The sequence below is a fragment of the Rhinolophus ferrumequinum genome, chromosome 27, assembly GCF_004115265.2.
Source record: "Rhinolophus ferrumequinum isolate MPI-CBG mRhiFer1 chromosome 27, mRhiFer1_v1.p, whole genome shotgun sequence".
Lineage (NCBI taxonomy): Eukaryota > Metazoa > Chordata > Mammalia > Chiroptera > Rhinolophidae > Rhinolophus > Rhinolophus ferrumequinum.
The window spans coordinates 12,633,579-12,659,604 of NC_046310.1; the positions used below are offsets into that span (position 1 = coordinate 12,633,579).

General features: G+C 45.5%; 1 protein-coding gene across 5 annotated transcripts in view; it reads right to left on the reverse strand.

The window, feature by feature from the left end:
• Positions 1-26,026, reverse strand: part of SUSD4 (sushi domain containing 4) — a 154,122-nt gene that overhangs the window by 13,143 nt on the left and 114,953 nt on the right. For all 5 annotated transcript variants that reach the window (XR_004422285.1, XM_033099863.1, XM_033099864.1 and 2 more), the window contains 2 exons: positions 17,932-18,105; positions 13,815-14,003 (listed from right to left, as the gene is read on the reverse strand). Coding sequence is in view for 4 of the 5 variants with exons in the window: in XM_033099863.1 (XP_032955754.1) it covers positions 13,815-14,003; positions 17,932-18,105 (363 nt within the window). In the remaining variant the exon portion in view is untranslated. The remainder of the gene's footprint in view (positions 1-13,814; positions 14,004-17,931; positions 18,106-26,026) is intronic.

A 26,026-nucleotide genomic window follows, 5' to 3' on the forward strand; every position in this document is an offset into this window, starting at 1 on the left:
AGGACAGCCCAGTGCACATAGGAGCCAGGAATGCAGACACGGCTCTGTACACATGTAGAACCACCCAAAGCCCTGCCTCCAAGAGTTCTGCTGGCTTGCATTGGTCATAACTGCCATTGCACCAGCTGTTCCCTCCGATCTACGTTTGGGTGATAATTCCAGGAAGCTGGATGGAACCCTCCATGAAGACTCATCACTGTTTTCAAGGCCACATCTGAAACTTTGCTTTTAAAGCTCCGGGGAAATCAATGACCATTATATAGCACGTTACGTTTTCCACTTTTTGGTTTGCTGTAAGAACACGGGAGGCCAATAATTGTGACTACCAAGGAAGCAAATGATGACGAGGCTGGGGCTTTGCTTGTTCCCAGGCCGGATAGAGCAAGATGTTTACTTGCTCAGAGATGTGCTGACAGGTCAAATTTAAGATCAATATTACCCAGCAGCCCTGAGGGAGAAGCTCTGATCGACTTTCCATCTCGGAGTCACCACATGAGGGTGTCCCTGAAGATATACAGAAATGCATCTGATGACAACTGTGAAACTTCAGTGAAAAAACCATACAGCTTCACATAAGAAACCTGAAGTGTGCCTGGTTTGGGAGACAGGATAAAGCCACGAAAGAGCACACAAGTGAGGGAACAGGTGTAAAACCATGATTTACTGTGACAGTTTTTTGCAGTGAGGAAAGGTTGGTGCTGGGATCAAAAGCTGACAAGTATTTCTGGGTTCTCACGAGGCTGCTCTTCTTTCTTTGCTGTGACGGAAACACCCACAGCTCAGACCAGTGCAGCCTTCATCACCACAAGGTGAGAATAAATCACAAGACACGGATGGTGTCCGAGTGTCCTGATATCTGTACCTTTTGTAAAATAGGATTCCCCTACGGTCAGAATTCCTGTTAGTAATCTCAATGGGGCATCTTAATTTTTTGAACGGGAAAGAATCCAGGGGCACAAGATTAAAAAAGAGTGTGTCCCACAGTTTACACAGAAAGCCCACAGGGAAGGGTGCACATAGGGGATGTCTTTTGTGTCTCTCTCTGCAATCAGCAAACCCTTCCACCATCAAATTGTGCTGGAGTTAAATGGTGCCAGTGTATCCTGGCAATATGTAAATCCTCCTTCTACAAATTAGTTCAAGATGCTACACTCCTAAACTTGAATGAATGTTCTCAATTTCCTGAACTTCAAATTTTTCTCCCACAATTTTTTTCCTTAAATTTTTAGTACCTTCTTGCTTTTGTCTATTAGCAAATGCTAACAGATGAGGAAATAAATAATTGATCAGTCAGTTCGTAATGATGGAAGCAATTGGTCATGCTTTGTTCCTAGCTCTGTGTGTGTATGTAGTGTGTGTGTGTGTGTGTATGTGTGTGTACACGTATGCATGCATGCAGTTATGGGTATGGCTCTATCTTATGTAGAGAAAATAGACAGCCACATTTTCTGCTAGAAAAAGTGCTTCTAAGATTTACACAGTATTTCTTAGTGTTCTACAAAACAAAAACAAAAAGCAAAAAACAAAACTATGCTATTCTACGGGAAGTTCCATGCTTTTTGGACATCTGAACAAATCTGAGAACCACTGGCTTTGAAGTCACGGACAGTGAAAAGAGAGGAAGAAAGAGGAAAATCTGCTAGGAGAACAGAAAAGGAGAGAGTGAGCAAGTGAGAATGTGAAAAACACTGAGAAGACATAAGAAATCCGTGGATTTCATGAAAGACCTACAGGAACTCCACATGGTGCAAAGTGCACTTTCGTGGGTTCAAATCTGACTCACACACTTAGCAGCTATGTGACATTGGGTCTTCTACTTAACCTCTGTCTGAGCTGGCCTTCCTACCATCATCTGTAAAACAGGAATAGTCATGCCTACATTACAGGCCTTTTAGGAAAATTAGAAATAATATCTGTAAGTCACCAACCATAATGCCTGGCGCAAGAGTGGATGTCCAATGAACAGAGGGGGTCACTCTCATTATCAGCTATATTAGGAGCCAATGAGATAAAGTGCAAGCAGTAATTACAACCACAACTTTACACAAGTAGCACACACACACTCTTTATCAGCAATCCTATTTTATAATAGGATTGTTGTTATCATAAATGTTGTTATTGCCTCGTTTATACAGATAAGGGAATCAAGGCTCTGAAAGGTGAAGCTACTGGTCCAAGGTCACTCAGCAAAGAGCAGAGCTGGATTTGACCTTAAGTGGGGCTTCCTCCAAAACTTTCTCTGAGTCTCGCCGTGGGGTTTCAGGCGTGCACAGAGGAAAGGGCCAGATGTGAGAGCAATGATGTCTTCACCTGCTAAGATGGGGATTATGCACACTGCGGGAAAGCCTTAGGGACTCTAGAGATAGAAGAAAGATGTGATGGAGGAACCCTGAAGACACAGAGGAGGGCTCCCGTTTGGCTCAGCAGGTATAATGAGCAGGTGTACCATGTACTGGGCCAGAGGAGGGTTCGCTCAGGCCCAGCACTGTGGACAGAGTCCGAAGGATGCTGGCCAGCTGGGATTTAGGGAGCTTTGAGGACAGCCATTTATACCCAGAAGGGAGAGGGAGAGAGAAGACAGAAGGGGCATTTGATTCTTCTCAAGCCAAGGCAGGGAGAGCATATGATGCGGATTGAATTGTGTACCCCAAGAAGGTATGTTGAAATCCTAACTGCGGGTACCTGCGAATGTGACCTTATTTGGAAATCGGGTGTATTGGGGATGTAATCAAGTTAAGATGAGGTCATACTGGAGTAGATTGGGCCCTCAATCCAATATGGTGGTGTCCTCATAAGAGAAGAGACACACAGAGGGAAGACACAGAGGGAAGACACAGAGGGAAGACGGCCAGGTAAGGACAGAGGCAGAGGCTGGGATGGTGTAGCTGAAAGCCAAGGCATGCCAAGGCCACCCCTAGAAGCTGGAAGAGGCAAGGAAGGATTCTATCCAGAGTCTCAGAAAAAACATTACATTGTCAACACTTGGATTTTGGATTTCTAGCCTCCAGAACTGTGAAAAAAATAAATTCCTGTTGCTTTAAATCACCCTGTATGTGATACTTTGTTTAGAGTCGGGCCCTGGGAAACTAGGATCCATTCTTGGCCTGGGAGGTGGGGGCTGAGCCCTCGGGCCAGGTCCATGGTAGCTGTCAGCTGCAGCAGGAGGGTTTCCTGGCTAATGTCAGAATGTCTGCCTGAAATAAGCAGACACCAAGATTTCTTCACAGTGAAATAAAAAACCGTTGTGTACAGGAAAGTGGTTAATTCATGAAAAATGCTGCAGAGGACGGAGGGAGTAAAAGTAACACAGGAAGCCGGGATCCCAGGCCTTGAACCTAAGTGCTCCTTAGGGAGTCATTCTCTTTGGGCAGCACCGGCAGAAACCAGGTGGGAAAGCCTTATACTTTGGGGACAGTAGAGTCACCCACAGTTGACTCAAAGGACCACAGTATCGTTGAAAATGTCAAGCAGTATGGTAGAGCAAGGTTCCTCTCATATACTATTTTAGCAAGAGTTATCTACAGAATTCTTGGCTTCTTAGCTTCCTACCAATTTACTTTTCTTCCCAATTCAAAAAAAAAAAAAGTCCCTCAGAAGAAGATATTTATGGTATGAAAATACAGATTGATGTAGGCACAGCTATTTGTTTGTGATCGCTTGAGCAAGGGACTAGTTTTAAAATCTGAATTCCAATATAATTGGCTTCTTTTTTTATAATTCCAGATATCTTTCCACCTTCTTGATGCCTGGACCTATTAAATCCCTTCCCATGAGTGGAAGAGACAGTGTTAGAAGATGCATTAGGTTCTCATCCATCAAAGAACAAACTGGTCAGAATGTAAGCCACGTCCCCAACTTTTCTGCAGGAACCACTGTTACTGGGAGAAAGATAAGCTATCGGAAGCACCGTCTCCGCTAAGCACTTTAACTCTAGAGAAATCTGGGTGCCATTTAGAGTCGGGCACTATCTTTTTGCAAAAAACAAAACCAAAAAGAACAAAAAACACTCTTCCTGTCCAAAAAAAGACAACGATTGTGAACACAGGCATTACGGTGACAGATTCTAGGGGGAAAAAAGGAATAATACATGACAGCAAGATGGACACGGAAAGGTGTGTATATTTTACCTGACCCTCACCCCAAATGTCTAATTACTTTGGAGAAAAAGACAGAGAATGTGGGCAACCATTCATGAAGAAAAGGATGGGTTGGGAGCTGAGGAGGGATGACCCAAAACCACAGTAATGAATACTTTCGAGTGACTCTCACCCTGAAAAAGGCCCAGGGAGCGACTAAAGGGATTTATAACCTTCTGTGTTGCACCTGATTGCAAGAGGTTTTATTGCCATGAAATACAAGTCCCCCACCTTCCCGGAGAGGAATCAAGGACATAAATTCTGCCTGGAGCAGGGATGGAGCAGATTTTCTAGAGTTTAAGGACAAAAAGCTAGATTTTTTCCATTTGTACTGGTCATCTATTTGCTGAGCATCTTGAAGTCATCCTCTTGGCACAAGCTGGTGGCTGCAAAAATGGGTTGCAGCTCTGGGATGCTTAGCTCTGCAGTTTTCAGTGACCTGACCTTCATATAGCACAAAATAAAGACCTCAGCTTGCACGTCGGAGAGTTTTTCAAAAACTATGAGGAGACGACAGGCAAAGTGAGAACATTGTTGGTGAGAACCATGAACCCACTGGAAGAGAGAAACTGGTTCCCCACCTCCCCCAAGATGGCTCCCAACAAAATCCACTCTGGCCTTCGGCAAAGGGGTAAAAGTTCCCTGCTGCCACAGAAGGTGTGGAATTCAGACGAATTCAGAATGGTGAGCCCCGGGAGAAGCTTGTATGCAGGATTCTTGTGGACACATGGCCCTCACTGCAGAAAACGTGCAGCATTCCTGCTGAGGCAATGTGATCAAAGCTTCCATCCATCCACAGTATGCTGGACGTCTCCAATCTTCAGATTTCTTGACTAAGGAGTCAGCCTCATCCCTGGGCCTTGCACCCATGAGACATTTCCCTGAAGACATGAGTGATGGTACGTGGCTCCAGATCCAGCGTGCCCCCCCCACCCCGGGGTGATGTAGGACCCAGACAGACTGCCTGCCCCATGACAGCCCAGAGATGGAGGTCTTAGGAGCAGTCGGGCTCCAGCCTGATGGGGTCCCGGCTCTGAGTGTGAGTGTGAGGTTTGGGAGGGTGATTATGCGAGTCCCCCATTGGTGTTCTCTTCATTTCTTGATTTGGTGGGAGAAAATGTCCTAGAATTCTGCCACCTTTGTTCCCTTCGGAGGGAAGAAGAATCACCTCTCTTCTTCTTTCGATGTTGATGTAAATCTCTGCATTTGAATGAGGTTCTTTTTTAAGAAAGATAATTCTAGGACCAGGAGACCTGGAGGGTTGACGGTCACGTGTTTCCAAGGAGGCTGAAAGGAAGGCAGGGTGCTGAGAGGAAGTCTGCCGAGGGGCTGAGGCGGGGGAACCTTGGACTTGGAGAAGGAGAAGGAGGGGGAGTTTCACGGCTACCTTCCAGGTCAGGAGTCAAAAAATTCAAGAGGAAAAATGTCGAGAAAGAAATAGCAGGGAAGCCTGAGAACCTGGTCCTACTTGAAAAATAGGAACACGGTCTCTTGGTTTTCTTAGCACAGAAAGATCAGTGATTCTAGATTCAATATAGAAAAAAGAAATAATGAAACTTCTTGATGCCATGGTACAGTCGACTTTTGAGTACAAGAGCAATGTGTGACCAGAAAAAGAAGAAGATACAGTGGCAATTACTTATTTGAGACAGAGAGAGAGCGAGCACATATTAAGTCCAGTGATCCCTGGAGAATGCTGATATGACACGCAGGCAGCTATTTTCATGTAATCACTCTGCTTTAGTGTATGAACAGTAGATGGAAATCGCATTAGAATAATTTACTATCACGTGTGAACAATACATTAATAAGACTGCTTGCTATTTTGCATTTCGCTCCAATAATAAAAATTTTAAAGAAAACAACAAAAAACAAACCCCGCTAGGGTCACAAGCAAGGTGGTTATAATACAAACAGTGCTGGATAGAGGAATTTGCAGAAAACCAATGTTTACAGGAAACACAATAGCAGAGCATGTTGTGCACTAACATATATGCCGAGATGTAGAACACGGTTTCAGTTCCCCAAGGGCACCTCCACGTTGTTTCAGACAGGGCTTCCTGAACTAATGTCACTGCCACAGGACGGGGAGGACCTGAGGTCTCCTCATTCCCAGGCCCAGAGAACGTACATTTGTCTGCAGAGGAAATGGAAGGGTCTTTCGTTTTGGGGAGTAAGACCTAAAAATCCCGTAAGACTTTGACTGATGGAAACTGGGTTCCTAATTAGGGTTCTAAATTGGCCGTCAACTCACATACTTGTAGGCTGGGCATCTGAGGAGATGCGGGAATGTTTCTGTGACCCGGCAAATCATTTCATTTCTCAGGTCTCAAGTTCCTAAGGAGGCAGAACTAGACGAATGATTTTCATAGTTTATCGTGGCAAGCTCTTTCTTCAGATACATCTTAAGTGGGAACACAATATGTAAAACAGCCACTGGGGGTGAGACAGCTGGAACTGAGCCACCTCAGGCCTCTTGGTTTCCTGGGGAACTTCCTGGGCCTCCGGGCCTGGAGGGCAGGCGTTCAAACCCACCTGGCCAAGTATTATCCCACCTTGTATAAACCTCTTACATTAGGCTGAGAAGAAGAGAGACGGGTATAGGCTGGGCAAGCAGATATAAAGCAGAACCCTTCCTTGCATCTTCCCACGAATAGAGGCTCTACTGGGTAAAGAAGAAAGAACAAAGGGCACGCATTGCTTTTTTCTTCATTTCCGGTTGATTTAATTTCGTATTGGATCCAGCTGCTGTCAGATCAAGGGTGAGTCTACAGGGAGCTTGACAGCCCAGGACAGGCTAACGGAGACCATTAGCCCTGGCCAATTGGTCCATTCTGAACAGTGGGAAGCCTGGGTGGGTGTGGGGGACCCATTGGTCACTGCCATTACCACTCCAAGTGAGGTGAGCAGGATTTCAATTCCTAATAACAACGACCCCACAGCACTTAATACATCTCTGGTTGTCACCAGAGCCCAACCTGGGACCGAAGGAAGAAAGGAAGAAAGAAAGGAAAACTCCCACAGTGCCTGCCATTATATTTAATGTAGCTGGGGCCAAAGTGTAGAGTGTATCCTTCTCACTCCTCCCAAGCCTCTTACATGATAAAAACCTAGGTTACAGGGAATGTGAAGAAGTCACCAATGGGCAGCTGGGCAGATGATTCAGAAGGCAAGCCTCTGTCCTCTCACAGAAGCCCATGTAGTGCCACACAGCTGGGACATCGAGTCAGGGCTGCTTTTGACTCTTGGCTCTGTAACTCACCTTCTGTGGCCAAGTTGCGGGGCCTGTTTCCTATCTGTGAAGAGGGAATAATACTATCTGGAGCTGTTTGGAGGCTAAAAAAAGATAGCATGTGAACGGCCTCATGGCAAGATGACCCCCAACAAACACCCGTTTCCTCTCACTGGAGCTCCCCTCCCAGTGATGGAAGGCTCAGGGGTTGACTGTATCAATCTGAGTCGCAGGGAAATGGTCAGCAGTCTTCCAGGGGAGAACTCTTCCAGCACCCTCACCGCTTTGCTGTGTCTCCCAGAGCCAGCAGAGGACAGGACAGCCTCTCTGGGGACAGTGTGTTCGGTTAAGAGCAGCGTCAAAGAACGTGGCTGCCAGCAAGGAGCCTTGGAGATCAACTCTTTCAGCTCCTTCCCTTTCCATCTACGGAAATGGCCTCTCCTGGCTGGTGAGTAGCAGGGCTAGGTTGGAACCTGGCCCCTGATTTCCAGTAGGTACTCTAAGTCCCTGGAAGTGCCTGAAAGAGCAGTGTGGGTAGCAAGTGTGGGCTCAGGAAGCACAAGTGCTGGGCCACTTGTGAGCAGGGTGACCTTAGCAAAGTGGGGAAGCTCTCTGAGCCTCAGTTTCCTCCTCAGCCGGGTGGTACCATTCTTATTTCTCAAGATGCTAGTTAGGATGAGAGATCGTGGATTAAAGGTACATCCACAGTGCCCAGCATCCAGTAGGCATCCAAAAACTGTCAAATCAAAGAAAGTTGTAGCCATAATAGCTCTACTTTGCTGAATCACATCCCATGTGCCAGGGCGAAGAATGCACGCAGGAACAAGGTGCTTTCTGTCTCAGAGTTGCTCATAGGAAGATGAGGTGTCAGAGCCAGGGTATGGGTGAGAGAACCTCCCCTGGCACCCCCAGACCTAGGGTGGGGGGAAGGGCTTGGACAAGCCCAGTCATCTCTGGCACTTAACAATTCATCTTTGCAAAGGCGGTGCCAATGCAGTGGGGTGCGGTGTGGGAAAGGTAACTAGGTGATGCCTAAGGCTTTTTAAGCTCTGAATTCTATGACAGCTGATCCAAAACCAGCGCCATGAAATCCTGTTGTGACTCTGCCCTGTCGTTCCCCTTGATCTACTTAAAATGCAGTGTAGAAGAGTTTCCAGTTAATTAAGGAACACCATTCGACACTTCCTTATTGAGGCAAGAAGGTGGGAGGAGAGGCACAAGCTCCCCTGGGACAGTGTCCCCACTCTGGTTTGGAAAATGACACAGTGACACTTGACATCATCATAAACAATAACGTATAGCAACATTCCTCGGAACAGGCCTGGACTTCTTTTTTGAATGGGAACAACCTTGGCACAGGGTGGGCTGTAATTATACTGTAAGTGTTGTTCCTAGAGGTCTCCGTAAGGGGCTGTCATTGCTCTCTAGGGAAGGACAGGTCTTAAATCTGAGGAAGCCCAGATTTCTCTGCTGTTTTTCCTGTTTCCTACAAAGGATTCATTTTGAAGTCCCTGGGCGCTCCTGCTGGAAGGCAGGGTTTCTAGAGGGCAACATCGGGGATAGAGTCGGGCTGGGGGATTTTCTACCAGGTGCGTCTTGGACCTGAACAGGTTCTGAGTTGGGAACAAAGCCCACTGCAAAAGCAGCTTGGGAGCTGGGAACCCTCCACGTCCAAACTGGCTTTTAGTTTTGATCCCAAATTAGAACCTTTCAAGTCATTTCACATTTGGCCAAACAGGGCTTTTCAGTTTCTTATTTTTCTCCTTTTCTCATATAAGGACGCAGACCTAAAAGGACCCCTGGACACTAGTAAGTTCTTAGGAAATCACCGGGCTGCATTTCCTATAATTGAATCTGAAACTGCTTAAACTTCCATCTCCAGCCATAGGAGCTCTGAGACGAATGGGAAGGGGGAGAATCAGGATGCGCACACTGAGTTTGGGGACGGGAGGGATTTAAAAACAAAGAGTTTCAGACGTTCAGCCTCTAAGGAGGTCAGGTTTGTTTGTTGCTGGGAGAAACGCCAGCCGTGAGGCTGAGGAAGCCTCTTGAAAAGGTTAGCATCCTGGAAGCCACTGCCTAAGTCATTGCAAATGAAACCTTAGGTGCCTGGAGTGATTTATTACCCCATTTGGGAAAAGCAAACACTCAAGCACAACAGACACCTCTGGGCCCTGGGTCCATGCTCACTGCCTCCCCAAATGCCTATGTCCTTTCCCGTTGCCTCTGAGTAGACACCGGCATCATGGCTTCGCAGAGCCAACCCAACAGGGCAAAGTGACTCGCCTACCTCCACCTTCTGCAGCTCTTTCAAACCCCCAGAGACCCCCATTAGAACTCCTTCTAGGTGGCCTCAGAGCACGTGACCATCTTTCTCCACCCCAGAGGCCCTGGATGATTTCCAAGTGGCATATTCGGAACCGAGTTCCACCTGTGTAGGACTGTGATTTCAGGAACAACATACTACCGTAGATACGTGAGCCCAGGAGCAGAGACCTTGTGTAATTTGTTTTCCTCTGTAGTCTCTGCACCTTGCAAAATACTCAGCATACGGACATAAAAAAATGCTTACTGAGTGACTAAATGAATCTCACAGGCATTTCTTTAAAATAGCATATACACTGATCTCGGGTTCTTTTGAAACTCTACTCTACATGTTTGGCTGGTCCTCTCTAAACTGGATCCTGTCTTTCCCCCCCAGAGAGCTATTAAAAGGACTTCTGGTTAAAGGATCTCACTGCCTAATTTGACGGTGGGGCAAACAGGAATTTTTAAGTGGGGTGGTCACAAGCAAGCAGTTCAGTTCCAAGGTTTGTCTTCAACCATCTGTTCTCCTGGCGCTTGCTACCTGCCTCAAAGGTGCAGTCTGGGAAAGGGGACACAGTCTGTGACCAGCCTACTGGCTGAAGTCGCCTCCACTGTAACGAGGGAGACGAGTAGGCACTTAGGTGAGAGCTCACTGCCACCCAGTGGACAGCAGGGCCTCCCTCTGGACTAATGGTCCCCTGCAACTAGGATTTCTACAGGAAGGGTAACTAGACGGGAAAGAAAGTCCTTCCCGTGCGAGAATTCTTTTAAGTTTTTTCTCTTTAAAAAATGGCTATAAAAATATCAAATTTTCCCCGGTTGGATTGCAAAGTAATCGGAACAAGTTAATTACACAATGGGCCTTGAGAGAATAAGCTTTGAAGTGACAAAGATCCAGGTTCGAATCCCAGCTCCCCCACCCTACTCGCTGAGTGACTGTGGGCAAATTACTGAACCTTTAGAAGCCAGGATTTGCTCGCCAGTAAGAGACGGTTAAACATAGTACCTGCGTCACAAGGGCAATAGATACCGTGCCAAACATTTGACACATAATAAGCTCTCAAAAATTAACAGCAATTATTATTATTGTTCAGTATTTCCTCTGATTATCTGGGATTGGTGTTACACAAACACAGCTGAAAGGAACCAAAACATCACCTGAACAAGTAAAATAGTGTCACCATGTGTATGCAAACGGCTTGGGTACTATATTTCGTCCTGCTCAGACGCTCACTTATTTATTAGGACTTTATACCCAATTCTAAGGGCAAGAATGATGACGGACACTTGACTGACCTACTGCCGTGTGCCAAGCACGTCACTAAATGTGTTACGTTTGTTACCATACTGAATCCTCACGGTCCCCCAGGTAAGGACAATCATCTCTCTCATTTTACAGCTGAGGAAATGGAGGCTGAGAGAAACTGAGTGACTTGCCTCAGGTCAAAATGATTAAGTAGGAGACCCAGGATCTGAACCCAGCCTGTCTGATGTCAAGCCACACTCTTAACCAACACACCACATTGCCTCCAAGACCACCCTGGGGATTCCATCTCCTTTCATAGCAGGTTAACAAAAAAGAGTCGGGGGGGGAGGGAAGCCGCAGTGACAGGTACACTGACAGCTGACGGACGGAGGGATTCATAGTGAGACAGGAAAGGGAAAGAGATAAAAAGCTCAAGGAGAAAGGCTTCCAGAGCACAGCTGTCCAGCCCCAGTCACTCTAGGGATCAAGGACACCCTCATGTATCTAAAATACACCTGAGAGTGTCATGATTCCACAGTGCAGTGCAATCATTGTCACTAATGCCATCAAGAAAAGTCAAATCAAATGCTACAAAGGACAGGAACATGAGAGGGAAAGAAGTATGGGTGACGCATGAAGGGGTTCGATTCCCTGAGGACAGTTCATCTATGCTGATGACCCAGGCAATATTGCACGAATAAGGCACGGCCTTTGAAAAAGATGACGGGCAATTCAAGGAAGACTTTAAGAAATACGAACACGAAGGTACCTCTGGATAAGTGTTTCGTGAGTCCATACCTCTTATTTTAACCCGCTGCTTTAATGTAACGTTTCCATCAAGTCTTGACACAAAAAAATCCTTCAGGCCACTCACTCTGTGCCTCTCAGTTTAGAATCATGACTTTGGTGCATTTAGCCTGTGGAGCATTTAAAAGCCTCACAAACTAATTCTAGCAGATAACTTAAAGGGACAGGTACTGAAAATACAGATGTAAAGAGTATTTTCAAAATGCTGAGCAAAAAAAAGGTGTTAAGTGTCCTTCCTGCACAGGCAGCTGTCACCCTGGGTTTTCAGCATCTTCCCTCGGCCACAGCCCAGGCTGGCAGAGACCAAAAGACACATGTTAAACCGCGAGACGCATTTCCAATCAGAAGCCAGTCACAGCTCCCTGTTCATAACTTGAGCTTATTGCCCCTTGAAATATTTTGTGTTATACCTATTCACATCACCTTCTCTAGGTTCCATAAAAACTGCTTTCGAAGTCCCAAAATGAAGCTTGTCAGAACATAACTCCTTGAAAGGCATTTAAACCAAATTTGAAAAGATTTTAAAGCAGGCATTTCAAATTCATGTAATCATAACAACGATCCCTTTAGCCGATCCTCTATTCCTGGTTATCTGAGTGGGGAGAAACTTCCAGGAGCCAGAAGGCCCCTTCTATCAGTGGTCCCTGCTCACTTCAGCCGGCCAGCAGTGTCCAGACAGCAGAAAAGCTATTCCAGCGGAAACCAAGGGCCTGCCCTTATCTCTCTAGAGTAGGGTACTAGATTGAACAAATGAAAATACAGGGCACTTGGTTATATTTGAATTTCAGATAAAAAAGAATAATTTTTGACCATCCCACGCAATATTTAGGACATGTTCATATTAAAAAATTATTTGTTGTTTATCTGAAATCCAGATAAACTGGGCATCCTGTAGTTTATCTGACATTTCTACTGTAGGTTCTGATCCTCTCGGGGATTTGGGATGAGTGGGAAGTAAGGGCAAGTGGGTGGGCTCCACGTACCAGCGTAGGAGAATGGCCAAACTAACGCCGAGGCTCAGCATTCCGGCTCCTTCTCACACCAGACTCCCCTGTTTTCTAACCCTCCCCCTTCCTCTCCAAGATGGCGCCATGGCTCCAGCCAACCTGACTCTCAGTCCCATCGTTTCCTCTAAGAGATGCCATATCTGACCCCTCTGGCCATCGGCCTCCACAACACACCTCCTGATCTGACCCTCTTTCCGCACTGAGGTGACACCATAGAAATGCTGCTTGTAAGAACTCGTCTTTTTCCACATTCTATTGTGTCTTATTTTGTTTCCCAAGATAGGCTGCAAATAGGCTTTGGAGGGCTTCCTGACTGGAGGTTTTACTTCATTTGTTTTCTTCCCTCATACAGACCCCCTCCCACCCACTGCATTCAATAGGTGCCAAGAAGCAAATTGGTGTTTGTTCTCTTCCATCCTAATTTCAAGACTGGAATTAAAGTGAGGGCTGAACAGCCAGCATGTCCAACTTGCCTGGCAGAAGTTACCATGGACTCTACACCCACAGACACTGGCCTGCCCTGCCCCCCTGACTACTTCGTACTACTGATTAGTGATTATTAGTAAACCGCACTCTAAAATAATCACACATACTTAACAAACACAGGGAGGAAAGAGCTCTTGGTTTCAGGCTTCTGAGTGTGTGCTTGCAGCAAAACTATTTACAGCTAAGCCATAAAAATGCATGGAAATAGGAAGAAACACTGACACAACAATAAAACGAGGGGTGAGATTAACGATGCCGTAATACAATCTGTTTTCATTTGGTGCAGAGAAAATTAATTTTTGAAGACATTTCATTTAACTTTGCAATATTTTCCAGTTTAACCTCTGATGCTTGAAACTTTTCTCTTTTATCCCTTACGCTTAAGGAAGAGGGAAGCAAGTTTTATGTCTGGTTGTAAGTATGGCTTCATGGCAGACGACCAGGCTTGCGGCCTCTGCTCAGGATGGAGGCAAGCAATGTGTCTTCAGGGAACAAAAGTTATTGCCAACCATAATTCTCAGCTCTTCACCTTCTATTGAAACATCCACTTTAATAATCCAAAATTCAACTTCCAAAAGAATAAGATGTGTTACCTTCCAGAGCAAGGCATCGGGGTGGGCTGGACGACCAGATAAGGTTCTGTAAGCACTCGAGATATTCTGACCCCTCGAGTTTAAACCCGGGAAAGCAGTGATAGGAGATCACCGTTCCCACTGGGAAGGAGGTCTGGAACTCAGAGATGTTTACGTAGCCATTGGAAAAGGCCGGTGGTCTCAGGCAGCCTGTGACGGGGGAAAGAAAAAGGGAAAAGTCGTACTCGGTGACCTCTCTACACCTGAGAGAGGAACACAGCCCTGGACCTCTCTTAGATTCCCCCATAAAAACCAGGAATGAGCAGCTGGGTCTTCCGTGTTCAGACTCCTTATCATCTCACCTATTCTATTTGTAACGTGGATATTTGATTTTATAGTTGCAAATGGCTCTAGAGGGTCAGAGTTGGGGATAGGGACAGAGTTGGGGATAGGGACACCCCTAGCCAGTGATTCCAGCCCTGACGGCACATTAGAATCACCTGAGGAACTTTTTAAAGACACCAGTGCTGGGCCCCATGTCCAGGGATGGTGGACAGCCTGGGCACCCCTATCTTTTTTAAAGCTCCTCAAGTAATCCTAACGTGCCATCAGAGTTGAGGTGCCCCAGAGGAGAGATACACCCCAACTGTTTCAACGATGGTTAGTGGGGTCCTGAGAAGTTTATGAGGAAAACTCGCTTCCATTGTCACAGAATATGGAACCGATGCCAGCCTACAAGATGAGATTACACTTTAGAAAATCCAGTTGTGTTTTATGTGAAATAGGTAAGGAACCCTGTGGTGCAGTGGTGCTCAAACTTGAGAACGACCCTCAGAGTAGGCCTGTTAGAACACAGACTGCTGGGCCCGGCCCCGAGATTCTTCCGGTTCAGTGGGTGTGCATGGGCCCAAGCATGTGCATTGCTAAGGGTTCCAGGTGGTGGAGATGCTGCTGCTGGAAGTGTGGGGGCCTCTGAGAACCCCTGCTGCAGTCAATGTGTGCGCCATGCACGAAATTCTGGGTGCGCCCTGAGAGGAAGTGAGACCTGGATCCCATGTTCTTCCTTCTGTAAGACAGTAGCTGCCTTTTTGTCTGGAAGCCTGTGCAACCCAGGGAAACGTTCCCAGTGGCACAGAATCCCATTTTGTGTGGCATCCACTGTGCTGACGGACCATCTTCTTGGCTTCAGCAATTTCACTGGAGGGTATAATGACCCCGCAGAGCTGGCGCTCTTCCCGGGGGGAACTGATTGTGTGTGAAGTAAATCATGGATAATGAAAAATACCCAGTTTCCCTTCCAATCATCAAGGACAAGTTACATCAGATGACTGAACTGACATTGTTAGATACCATGTCTCTCCCAAAAATAAGACCTAGCTGGACCATCAGCGCTAATGCGTCTTTTGGAGCAAAAGTTAATATAAGACCCGATCTTATTTTAATATAATATAAGACCGGGTCTTAATATAATATAATAATATAATATAATATAATATAATATAATATAATATAATATAATACTGGGAATATAATATGATACCGGGTCTTATATCAATTTTTGCTCCAAAAGACGCATTAGAGCTGATGGTCTGGCTAGGTCTTATTTTCGGGGAAACATGTTTTTACACTAAGACTCGAAGAGCTTGGTGTTTAGCAAATTGCTTCGGAGAGCCCCTGTATGAGGTCTGTGCATCAGAGAGAGACGAGGGTGAGGCAAGGGAGGCCCCCACAGGTGCAGAATTTAGGGAGGCGCTCATACTGGGGTGCAAGTGCTGCCCCTGGAGACACAGCAGACCAGCGCCTGGAACTGCCCAACATGCAGGATGGACCATATCCGAAATGTGTGATGCTCAGCCATCCTTTTAGGCTGTCCCCATGGCTTTAAACGATTATTTCTGCCTGAGCTGAAAACTGACAATGTTTATGGCAAAAGTGAAATGTGGGGGCGGGGGAGGTTGGGAATGAGGGACAAACAGAAACAGTAACTGAGAAAACAAGATAAGCAAATCAACATTTGCACAAGTGAATGTATTAGAACCTCTGCATAGCTCAAAGGAGTTGGCACAAATGACCCCGTCTGTACCTCCTCTGGAGAAGACGTGGTTCTAAGCTACCCACCTGGATAAACTGGGTTCCCCCTAAATAAAAACGAACTCTGACCCACAGTGAGCAGGGGACCATCAGGACGCCGGACTCCAAAACACAAAGCTCCCACGGAAAAAAAATGGCTTTGGAACAGCCCCTTTCCCCCTCTCCCCAAAAGGAGATGGAAGGGATAATAACTCATGCAGTTAATCAGAGAAGGAAAGCTATCTCCTCACTCTTGGTGGGATATAGCCTGTTCTAAATATAACAGTAGAAAACTGGCTTCAACTCAATAGTTCAATGTGATTTCTATTTGCACTTCTAGATAATAGAGAGAAGGCTCCTCAGGCTCTGGCTCCTGGATCTATAGGTGCTAATAAAAGTTACAGAATGAAATGTCACTCTAAGGGCCAATTATATTTCTCCTGGGGGCTGAGAGGTGTCAGGCTGCCTCAGGCAACCATGATTCCTCCGTGCTCATGCTGTGCCCCGGGGGGCAGCAGAAGGAAGGTGGAACATCCACGAGGTATAGGGGCTGAAGTGGAGAGCAAGGCACAGGCCGGGGCACCCCTCTGTGGGGACAAAGGAGGAAGGAAGGTGGGCTGTGGTTGGTATAGCTGTTTGAAGAAGCATGCCTCGCCTCCCGAGAGCAGCTGAGCAGCCCTTTTGTTGTTCCAGAACTATAGAAGCTATATTTTGGCTGAGATTTGACTAAAGGGGTGATGGAGGGCAGAGGTAAGAAAGGCCACACAGAGCAAGGGGAAAGCCTCTGTCTGAACACCGGACAATGACACCCCGAAATGGATATACCACCACAGTGGGTATTTAAAAAAAAGTCATTGGGGCAAAAAGAGTGCCTAAAGAAGCATACTGTATTTGAATGACATAAGAGGAAATAGAAAGGGCGGGAGAACAAAAGGACAAGTGGAAAATATGAAAGCAAGAGGTGGCTGGAGTCTGAGGTAATTTTCTTGGCCATTACTCAGGGCCGCAGGACTGGAACGAATTAGCGGTTAATAAAGTTCATTTGAATAAATAGCCCAACCTAAGAACCAGCTGCTGAGTTCATGGATAGTCTCTGCAAGTGTAAACGAATCACGTGTCTCCTTTAAAAAATGTAATATAAAACACGCTAAATACCACAGGAAATTTCGGGAGAGAAATGCAGGATGGTCCGGGCTGCCTCCCTCCCCGTAATCTGAAGCCTTTGTTTCTTCAAGGGGCCATGACTCACATAAGGAAATGATTTATTTCCAACTATGGGGCATGAAAACTAATATCAGAGTCTGCCAGTTATGATTTCTAAGCACAAAGTTAACATTCATCTCAACTTGAACGTGCTGGTGTTTTGGTGCAAATAATATTGCTCTCCCTCTCTCTCGAATTTTAAATTATGCATTGGCTTCTTGGTCCTTTGGTCCAAGTTACATGTCAAAAAATAAAATTAGAATTAATATGAACCTGAGGGTTTAGTTTCACAAACAGGGCCCTGTACATAGGCCCGGGCTAATTTAAAAAAAAAAAAAATGCAAGAGGATAAATCGTCACCATGTGGTTTGGATGAAATTTGAATTTGATGATTTTTCTGTTCCTCGTGCGTTATAAAAAGGGATACTGTTATTAAGAGAAAATAGCCTCTGTAAGATTGGCTCGAAATATATTCTCAGCACTAGTGAAATAAAATGCTCTGTTATTTCCACTAAATATGCACTAGTTCATCACCGTGTTCACAGCCCAGTTGCAAGTCTCCTAATTCTTAAAATACTTGGGGTTTCTTAAAGGAGAGGTGAAACACGCTCAAGAAGAAGGTAGTCCCCACATGTACTTTGAAGCTGGGTGTATCGAGCTGGAGAAAACTTGGGAGTGATGGGAGAAAACTTGGTTCTCAGAACAGAGCTTGGTGATCACAGTGCAGCTACCGCTGGGCCACGTGGGTGGGGTGGGCGGCTTGGTTTTCCTCTCTGTCACCTCTCGTATTCTATTAGAGAAACATGCACCTGCTCTACAACCCCGTCTGAGAGAACGTCCGAGAACTACAGCTTCCATCTCGTACCTTGACAGATGGGCAGATTGTCCCACGTTCCATCATCGCGACATAACGAAACCAAGTTGTACAGGTCGGGGTAACGGATTTTGAATCCTTCCTGACACGTGACGATCAGCTTATCTCCATGTCTGTAGGTCTTGTTATGAATCTCAGCATCTTCAATTTGAGGCATGCGGCAAACTGCAATCGTGTAAAAAGGACACGTTACTGTTGGAATTTAGAGCGGTGGTGGTGCGTGGCTTCACGAAAAGCTCTTATTTGCAGGCCTGGCCTCGACCTACACAGCTATCTGATAAATGGCGCCTTGTTTCTCACGAGGGTCAGGTCCCCGTGACAAGCGGCAGAACCTGCGACACAGAGAAAGAAATAGGGAGAGGTGGCTCAGGACTGAGTCACAGATGGACCTTTGTTTCTTGCTTGTGACACTTCACACCATAGGTTGAGCTTACGGAAGACTTGGGAAAGAAGTGACGAAAGACAAGAGTTGGGGATTCATGTGAACTGTCTATCCAGTGCCCCCCTTTGCTGTTGGTAGACGGTACAGCTGCCTGGTGGTCCCGCACAGTTGCTGCCTGTGGGGTGAGGGGCTTGGGCCTGATAAGGAAACACGCTTTGCAGAACAGCAGTGGGGGCTGAGCTGTGGCTGCATGTGCTCTTAGCATTCCCCATCCACCTGATCTGTTTTAAAAAAGATAGTAAAGAGAGCTGCACATAGTACCACTGCCAAGCTCGCCAAGGCTCAGGGCCAGCAACCTAAACGGAGTAAGAGCAGAATGCGTGTGGATGGGAAAAGATGTCAGACTGGGAGAGAGGAGGGCTGCTAGAGGAGGTTTGCAAAGACAAAGCAAGATGAATCAATTACATGTATCCGCATCTAACTCTCTCTGCAGCCGTCGTACCACACAGGTCTCTTCCTTCTGTGCCGCCCAGTTGACACCTGCTCCCTCCTCCTCCTCCCACCCTAAACACTGCCCAACTAACCCCATCCAAGTCACATTGGTCACAATGGGTCTCTCTCCACCCCTTATGGGCACATCTCTGTGTAATGTCTCTGATTTTCCATGTCTATGCGCTCGTGCGCTTGAGCTATTTATTTCTACTTTAAGAGTCAGATAGGCCCTGACTCACAGGTGCGTTATGGTCCAAACCTGTGGCTTCTTAGTTTTTTGAAACAAGGCAAAAATCCAACAATAGCACTTTGACAATCATAGAAACTTCCTCCAGAAATTTCTCAATGCTCTAAGAGATTGTGGGTTTCTCAGCCACGCCCCAGAACCTATGGAATCCCTGATAGGGTTGAATTAGTATTAACAGGAACCTCGACCATCAAGTTCCTCTGGGCTTTGAACTGTCAGCTCTGTGGCACTGAGCCCTGGGGACGCTGGTGCGGGGGGCACAGTGGGGAACGAGCAGTGGCTGGCTCTGGTGGCTGGGAACTAGGGTAGGTTTAAAAAGAGCACATCCTAGGAGCTTTGAAATGGGGTTGGGGCTGGGTTTACCGGGACGATGGGGAATCTGACAACAAACTCTAGAAAACGGAGTGTTCATGGTGGGAACGCCTCAGGCAAAAGAGGACATCCCTGGCAGAGGAGCGCCCTGGCAGCTGGCCAAGGTGTGGGGGCCATTAGGTGTCTCCTGTGGGCCACCAGAAGACGAATGCTGGGGGGCCCAGCCCTGCCTTAGCTCAGCCCTCAGCACGATGATACCATTAGCCTGAAAACGAGGTCAGTGTCACCTCTTCCTCTGACGTGCCCTCCAGGCCTCCAGACCTTTGCACACACCTGGCAAAGAAGAAAGGGTGAGGGGAGCCATGTGGATCTCTGCCCAAGAAACTCTGAGCACACGCCCCCCGCCAAGAGGCCGAGGAACAGGCTTTCGGGGCAGCTCTGGCAGGTACACCTCCCCTGAGAGAACCCCTCATCCCTCCTCCTGTTGCCGATGGATTTCAGCAGAGAGAGTCTTGGCTAGAGAACTGTGTTCCGCTTTCAGTTTTACCTTTCATGTTGGTGTTTCAGGCTGTTGAAAGGGGTTTTCTAACTGTTCATGGTTAACGAATAGTTTTCCTACTAGAATACCTGAGTTCTCCCAAATCAAACCCAGAATACTTCTGACTAGAGTCACAAGATAACTGACAACTCTGCACCCCACGGCTGCCCTCTTCTTAATGGAAAATGTAAATTTTTTTTCAATATCACTATGCAGAAATTATTCACAGCAAATAAAAACACATTTATCAAGTCATCCATCTGTGAAAGCTTGGCTGTGAATAGATCCTATGGCAGCAATTTATATGAATAAACAACCATTTTCATGATTGATTTAAAACTGATGCAAGAATTAACCAGTATACTCAGGAGGTGGCCAGCTATAGGTAGTAAATTCAATGGACATAAGTGTCCATTTGGACATTGGGGACACATGGACCAGGACCAGAAGCATCAAAGCCTGTTTCCAAGGATGGTTTCTCTGCATAGTGGTCTATAATACAGAATGCTTTGAACTTCTAATTAGAACTCCAAGTTTCCATAAATAGGAATTGGGGACGACTGCAGAGCATATGACATAAGGTTCAAAGGGAATGCACAGCCTCCCAAATCCCAGTAATTATGTACTCGAGTCAAAGAAGGGTCACCATAGGGAGTGACACAGCACCAATTTATGTGTGTGGAACCACCCATCCACTGGGAACTCAGAAGTTGGAGTTTTAACTCCACTAAGAAGAGAGACCTAGGTATAAGGACAGAACTGAAATAGACCAGCTCTCACAGAGCCTAAAACTAAACCTTGACAAGAGAAAAGATCATCCAGAAGCTTTCCAATCTTTTTAACCACTTGTCTGGCCCCTAATCCACCCTCTGAACGAGTGTAAAGTAGGAAGAAGTTGTCAGCAGCGGTAGTAACTACAGACATTATTTCTATGGACAGAGAGAAACCAGGATCTTTAGTATCTGAAAACAATTGTGTAATCTTCATCAATTCTAAAATTTAAAATAGAAACAACACAATTTTCTATTGCACAAATGTATCTGGTAGACAGGAAGAATTTTTAAGAGCCACTTCAAAAATATTGTTACCAAAAGACCATGAAAAAACAGGTCTTTTGGTAACAAGATCTGATTCTGTCACATAGAATCAGGTCAACAATCAAAACTTATGTAGACAGGACATAAACGGGCACTTTGGGGGTGTAACTAAGAATATCAAAGGCTTCCATTCCAGAAATCACTTTTCACCAGCCTAAGACTGTCATTATTTTTGTATCCTGTAAAAATGGAGATTTTGTATAATGAGTAAATAAAAGGGGGGGGGTTTAAAAAGCCCTAAGGCAGTATTACACATTTATAGCTAACTACAAATTAATTGATCCGATTAGTGAACGGAGAGCAGAGTCCTAAAGGAAGGAGCAGGAATAAGAACTTTTTTTTTAAATGTTACTTGTATATTTATATTAAAAATGTGTAGGACTTTTTTAGATTACAAAAGAAATACTTATAAAAACAAAAAGTAACCATTATGAAGTATAGTACACAAAAATTCAATGATGTCCACATTGCCATGCCTCAGAAATGTCTACTGTTAATATTTTGGTGTACACTATTCCACATTCTTTCCCCATTCATTTGCTGTGTGTGTGTGGGTGTGTTGCAGCATATGCATGGGAAATTTGTGTGTGTATATACAAAATAAAATCAAACTACATATACAGTTTTTCTCTTCATAATTTATCAAGAATTAGGAAAAGAAATTTTAAAGAATATGTGCCATGTGTTAGATTTGCTTTTCTTTAAAATGTGACTTATATGTGAAAATGATTCGGATTCCTTAAAAATGTCAACTTTTGACATCAGTCTTCCCCAAAAGGTGTTCCCAGCAACATGAATACATGATACACACTCAGAGATTCACAATTCATATTAGCATATTAATCTATGCTCTGAACGTCTTGCTATAAAGAATGGATTTTCAAGTCATCATTTGTAGAGCTTATTTATTCATCCATCCATTCTTCCATTCATTCAGTGAACTGAACACTTACTGTAGGCCTAGTATGGTCCCGGGAATGGGGAAAAAGTCAGAGTAAGTCAAGATTCTTACCCTGCTGTCACTTGCCGGGTGGGAGACTGCTGGCAAATAGATGAGCTGGAAAATAACAGGATACGATCCCTGCTATGACGAACACATAACATGTGACAAGGACGGACTCATGTGATAGGGACGGATGCAGGGACTCCTCTAATTTGGGCAAACAGGAAAGAGCGCCTTTGAGGAAATGACATTCACTAAGCTGAGACCTAACGTCGAGGAAGGCTCAATGCGAGTGAATGTGGAGAAGAGAATTCCAGGCAGAGGAACAGCTCGTGCAAAGGCCAGGAGGAAAGCTGAGTGTCCTTAAAGACACAAAAGACGACTGGTATGTTGGAATATCGTGAGCAAGAGGGAGATGGAAAGTCCAGATCGTGTAGGGCGTTGTATATTAGGGATTTGGGTTTTATTTTAGTGTGATGAGAAGCTATGGAGCTTTCCAGGCATGGACCGTGACACCATCTGATTTATATACTAAAGGGTGCAGCAAAGGATTAATCCTGTCCAAAGAGATCTTTGGCCTTGGCCCTCACCTCTAAGCCCTAGCAGTGTTCTCCTGAGATGAGTGTTGATCTTTGTTTACCTGGAGCCATTGGGCCACACCAGACAGTCTACCGTATGCTAACAATGTGATGTAGGCTGGGGGGTGGGGCGTGGTCCATGCAGTATCAGCTCCATTTTTGGAGGGATGGGAGACCAAGGTCAGCCACGCAAGTAGTCAACCATCTCTACAGGACCAAGCCCCAATAAAAATTCTGGACACCAAGCCTCATGTGAGCTTCTCTGGTTGTCAATACTCCACGTGTGTTGTCACACATTGCTGCTGGGAGAAATGGACGCTGTCCCTACGGCTCCCCTGGGAGAGGACAACTGCAAGTTCATGACTATTAGTGCTGAATACAGGCATATCCTATACCACAGCGATTCCACTCTTAGGTATAGATCCAACAGAAGGGCATATCTATGTTCACCAAAAGGCATGTTTGTGCGTATTCAGAGTAGCACTATTTCTAAAAACCCCAATTGGAAAAAAAACCTAAATTCCCATTAACATCAAAATGTTCAAATTATGGCCTGTTCAGGTACTAGAACACTATATGACAAACTACAGCTACATGCAATAATATGCACGAATTGCGCAAACATCTAGTCAAAGACATCCAACATAAAATAATACTCCATAATCCCATGTACATAAACTCAAAAATAAGGCAAAGGTAAATTAAACTTAAAATAGGACCATGTTTAGGAATACATACTTCTGGGCTAAGCAATTACCAGGGGAAGTGATCCCCGGGACTCAGGGCAGGGGTTCACCCTGAGAGGAAGGGAGGAAGCAGCGATTGGGAGGGAGCTTCTGGGGTGCCAGCAATGCAAATCATTACCTGGAAAGTGGTGTTTGCTTTGTGCTAATTCACCGGCCTGTTTGGTTTTGTGTACTTTTCTATGTGCATGTTATATTTTATGAATTTTAAAAAGATTAAAACAATAATAATAGCAACCACAAAATTAATCCAACTGGTCTTTTTCAACTCAACTGAGGCCCTCTGGGCCTGGCAAGTAGAGAGTGCTTCACAGCATTTGGGGGAATACATGGCCAAACACATTGGGGGGGGCATTTAAATTTCCAAAAGCATAAAACCTTGATTATTTTCTAGAAAATTTTCTGAAGGCAATTTGGCCTCTTATGTAGATACACAGGTTGTTGGAGAAAACTGGGTTTTGTTCAGAGAGTTTTGCCCTAGAAGACAAATCTATCTGATTTCTTGCTTTGCTCTTGATAAAGAGAGTTTTAAGTATCTTATCTTGAAAGAAATTTTGAAGTCTCTTTCCACCTTCTAGAAAGTAGCTCTCACTGTGGACAATAAGGAAGTGACAGGAAGCATGTGGTTACCAGAGCTGAGCTCACAAGAAAAATAAAAGAGGGCAGTTCAACTGCCATTCTCGTGGGCTGATAACTTAGGTTGATATTTTACTTGTCGAGTGACTCTGGCAAGTATCTCAAGGTGTGCTCTGAGACCTGCCAGCAGGAGGCTCTCCCGGAGGTGCCTGCTAAATTCAGATTCCAAGTGACTACAGACCTCTAAGAGTAGGCCTGGAAATGTGCATTTTTAACATGCCGCTCAGGCAAGTCCCATGAAGTCAAACGTTGAGAACTACCGCTTGATGGATAGGCAAGGCGACCGACTGGATTGAAGAGAGCAGTCCAAATGCAGAGGCTGGCTCAGATTTACCAAGTGCCGCCCACCCCTTAGTAGCTGTGTCAGATGAATCTAACAAAGAACCGAATCTAATCTGTGTGGGCTGGGAGGCAGCTCTTGCACCCACAGGCCCAGCGAGAGGTTGGAAGACCTGTGCACGAGTAACAGGACTCTCAGGGTGCTAACTGGGGAGCTACGGCCAGCCCCGAACCGCTCAAGACTGGCATGAAGGAAGATGAATTCCATCTGCAATGGGTTTGGAAGGACACCCATGGGGTGGCCCTACATTTTTCATCAGCAGCCAACGTAATTTTGGGTAGTTTCCATTGCAAGCTTGTGAACAAACACTTTCTGGGGAATTGGCAGGATCAGCGTGGTGTTTGAGGTTGCTTGCTAACCATCATATTTTGGCCTTTGTACATGACCAGATAAGGATCTGTACCCATGGTGCTGCTGTCTTTTTGCATTTGCCTACTGGTTCTGTGACTTCAAGCAACTCCCTACCTCCATGGCCCCTGCACAGAAAGGGTGAAATCTCAGCGCTCACGTGACATGGGAAATGACATGAGGCAGCTGGTAAAAGCTGCTGTGATTTGGATTTTCCCTCTGCACATCCAGACGGGGCTTGCGAACCCTTGTCTGCGGCGGTCCAGCTGTCACCTTGCCACAATGATAACTGATCATTTCTGTCACTTATCTTTGCTGCCTCTGCCCCTGTCTGACCTGACCTTATTTCCCCTGGATTTTCGTTTTTCCTTTCCAGTCATGACCACATTTAAGTTAATCCGTTTAAGAACAAAAAACAAACTCACACTGAAGCCACAAGGGAGAGAGAGGAGGGAAGCAGTGATTTCTGTTACAAGAAGCATAAATAAGAAATGACCGTGGTTCTGGGGACAGGGAGGGGTATCCCTCTCCTCCTTCCCGTCTTAGAAGATGGAAAATGAGAAGAGAATAAATATCTTGGGGGAAGACATGCAAATACTTGCCCTACTGGGCGCAGACTGCTGTTTCTGATAACCCATGTCTAAGGCAAAAAGAAAGAAATTTTAGATGATAGAAAATGCATACAAGAAGAAAGGGATTCTAAATAAAACATTTTTAAAGCGCCCATGTGTTTTGGTGAAGTCTCTGGAGCTGGGAGACAACTCACCTTAATATAGGAGTAACTATAAAAAATGAGTATGAATTTCCTGCTTTTGAAAAATGCCTGCACCCCACACTTTCAATGAATAAAGGAGCTACTTGCCATCTTTGCTGCCAGCTCTAGCCCGAGTCAAGGTGAATCTTTTAATTAAAAATTTAAAATGTAATAACAATACGTAAACTCACATTGCACCTTTTCCCTGAGGAAGCTCAGAGAAACTTCTTCACACCAAATTATTCATCTTTTACAGCAATCCTGGACGGGTGTATGGGCCTCGAAATATTTTAGTAAGCACTTAAAAATAATGGTCACTGAATGAATTAATTTCATTTCCCTGTTGCACTCTGCAAGGAACTGGGCCCAGAAGGGTTAAGCGTGGAGCCATTGGAAGCTCAGGCAAAGGCAGGGACAGCTCACCTGGGCAATTGGCGACCTTTATCCCCAACCAGACAACGAGGGAGACTGAGACAGAAGGTGCAGGCAGCGGGAGTAACTGAAATTCCCTTGTGAGCTTTTAGACAAACCTATGTTTGAGCTCCCACTGCCCAGAACAACTAAAATTGAATCTCTTGGAGAAAGTTCCAGGCACTATTACTTCTAAAAGTTCCCTGGGTGGTTCTGGAATGCAGCCTGGGTCGTGTGCCAGCGCGTAACGGAAAGCACTGAACTG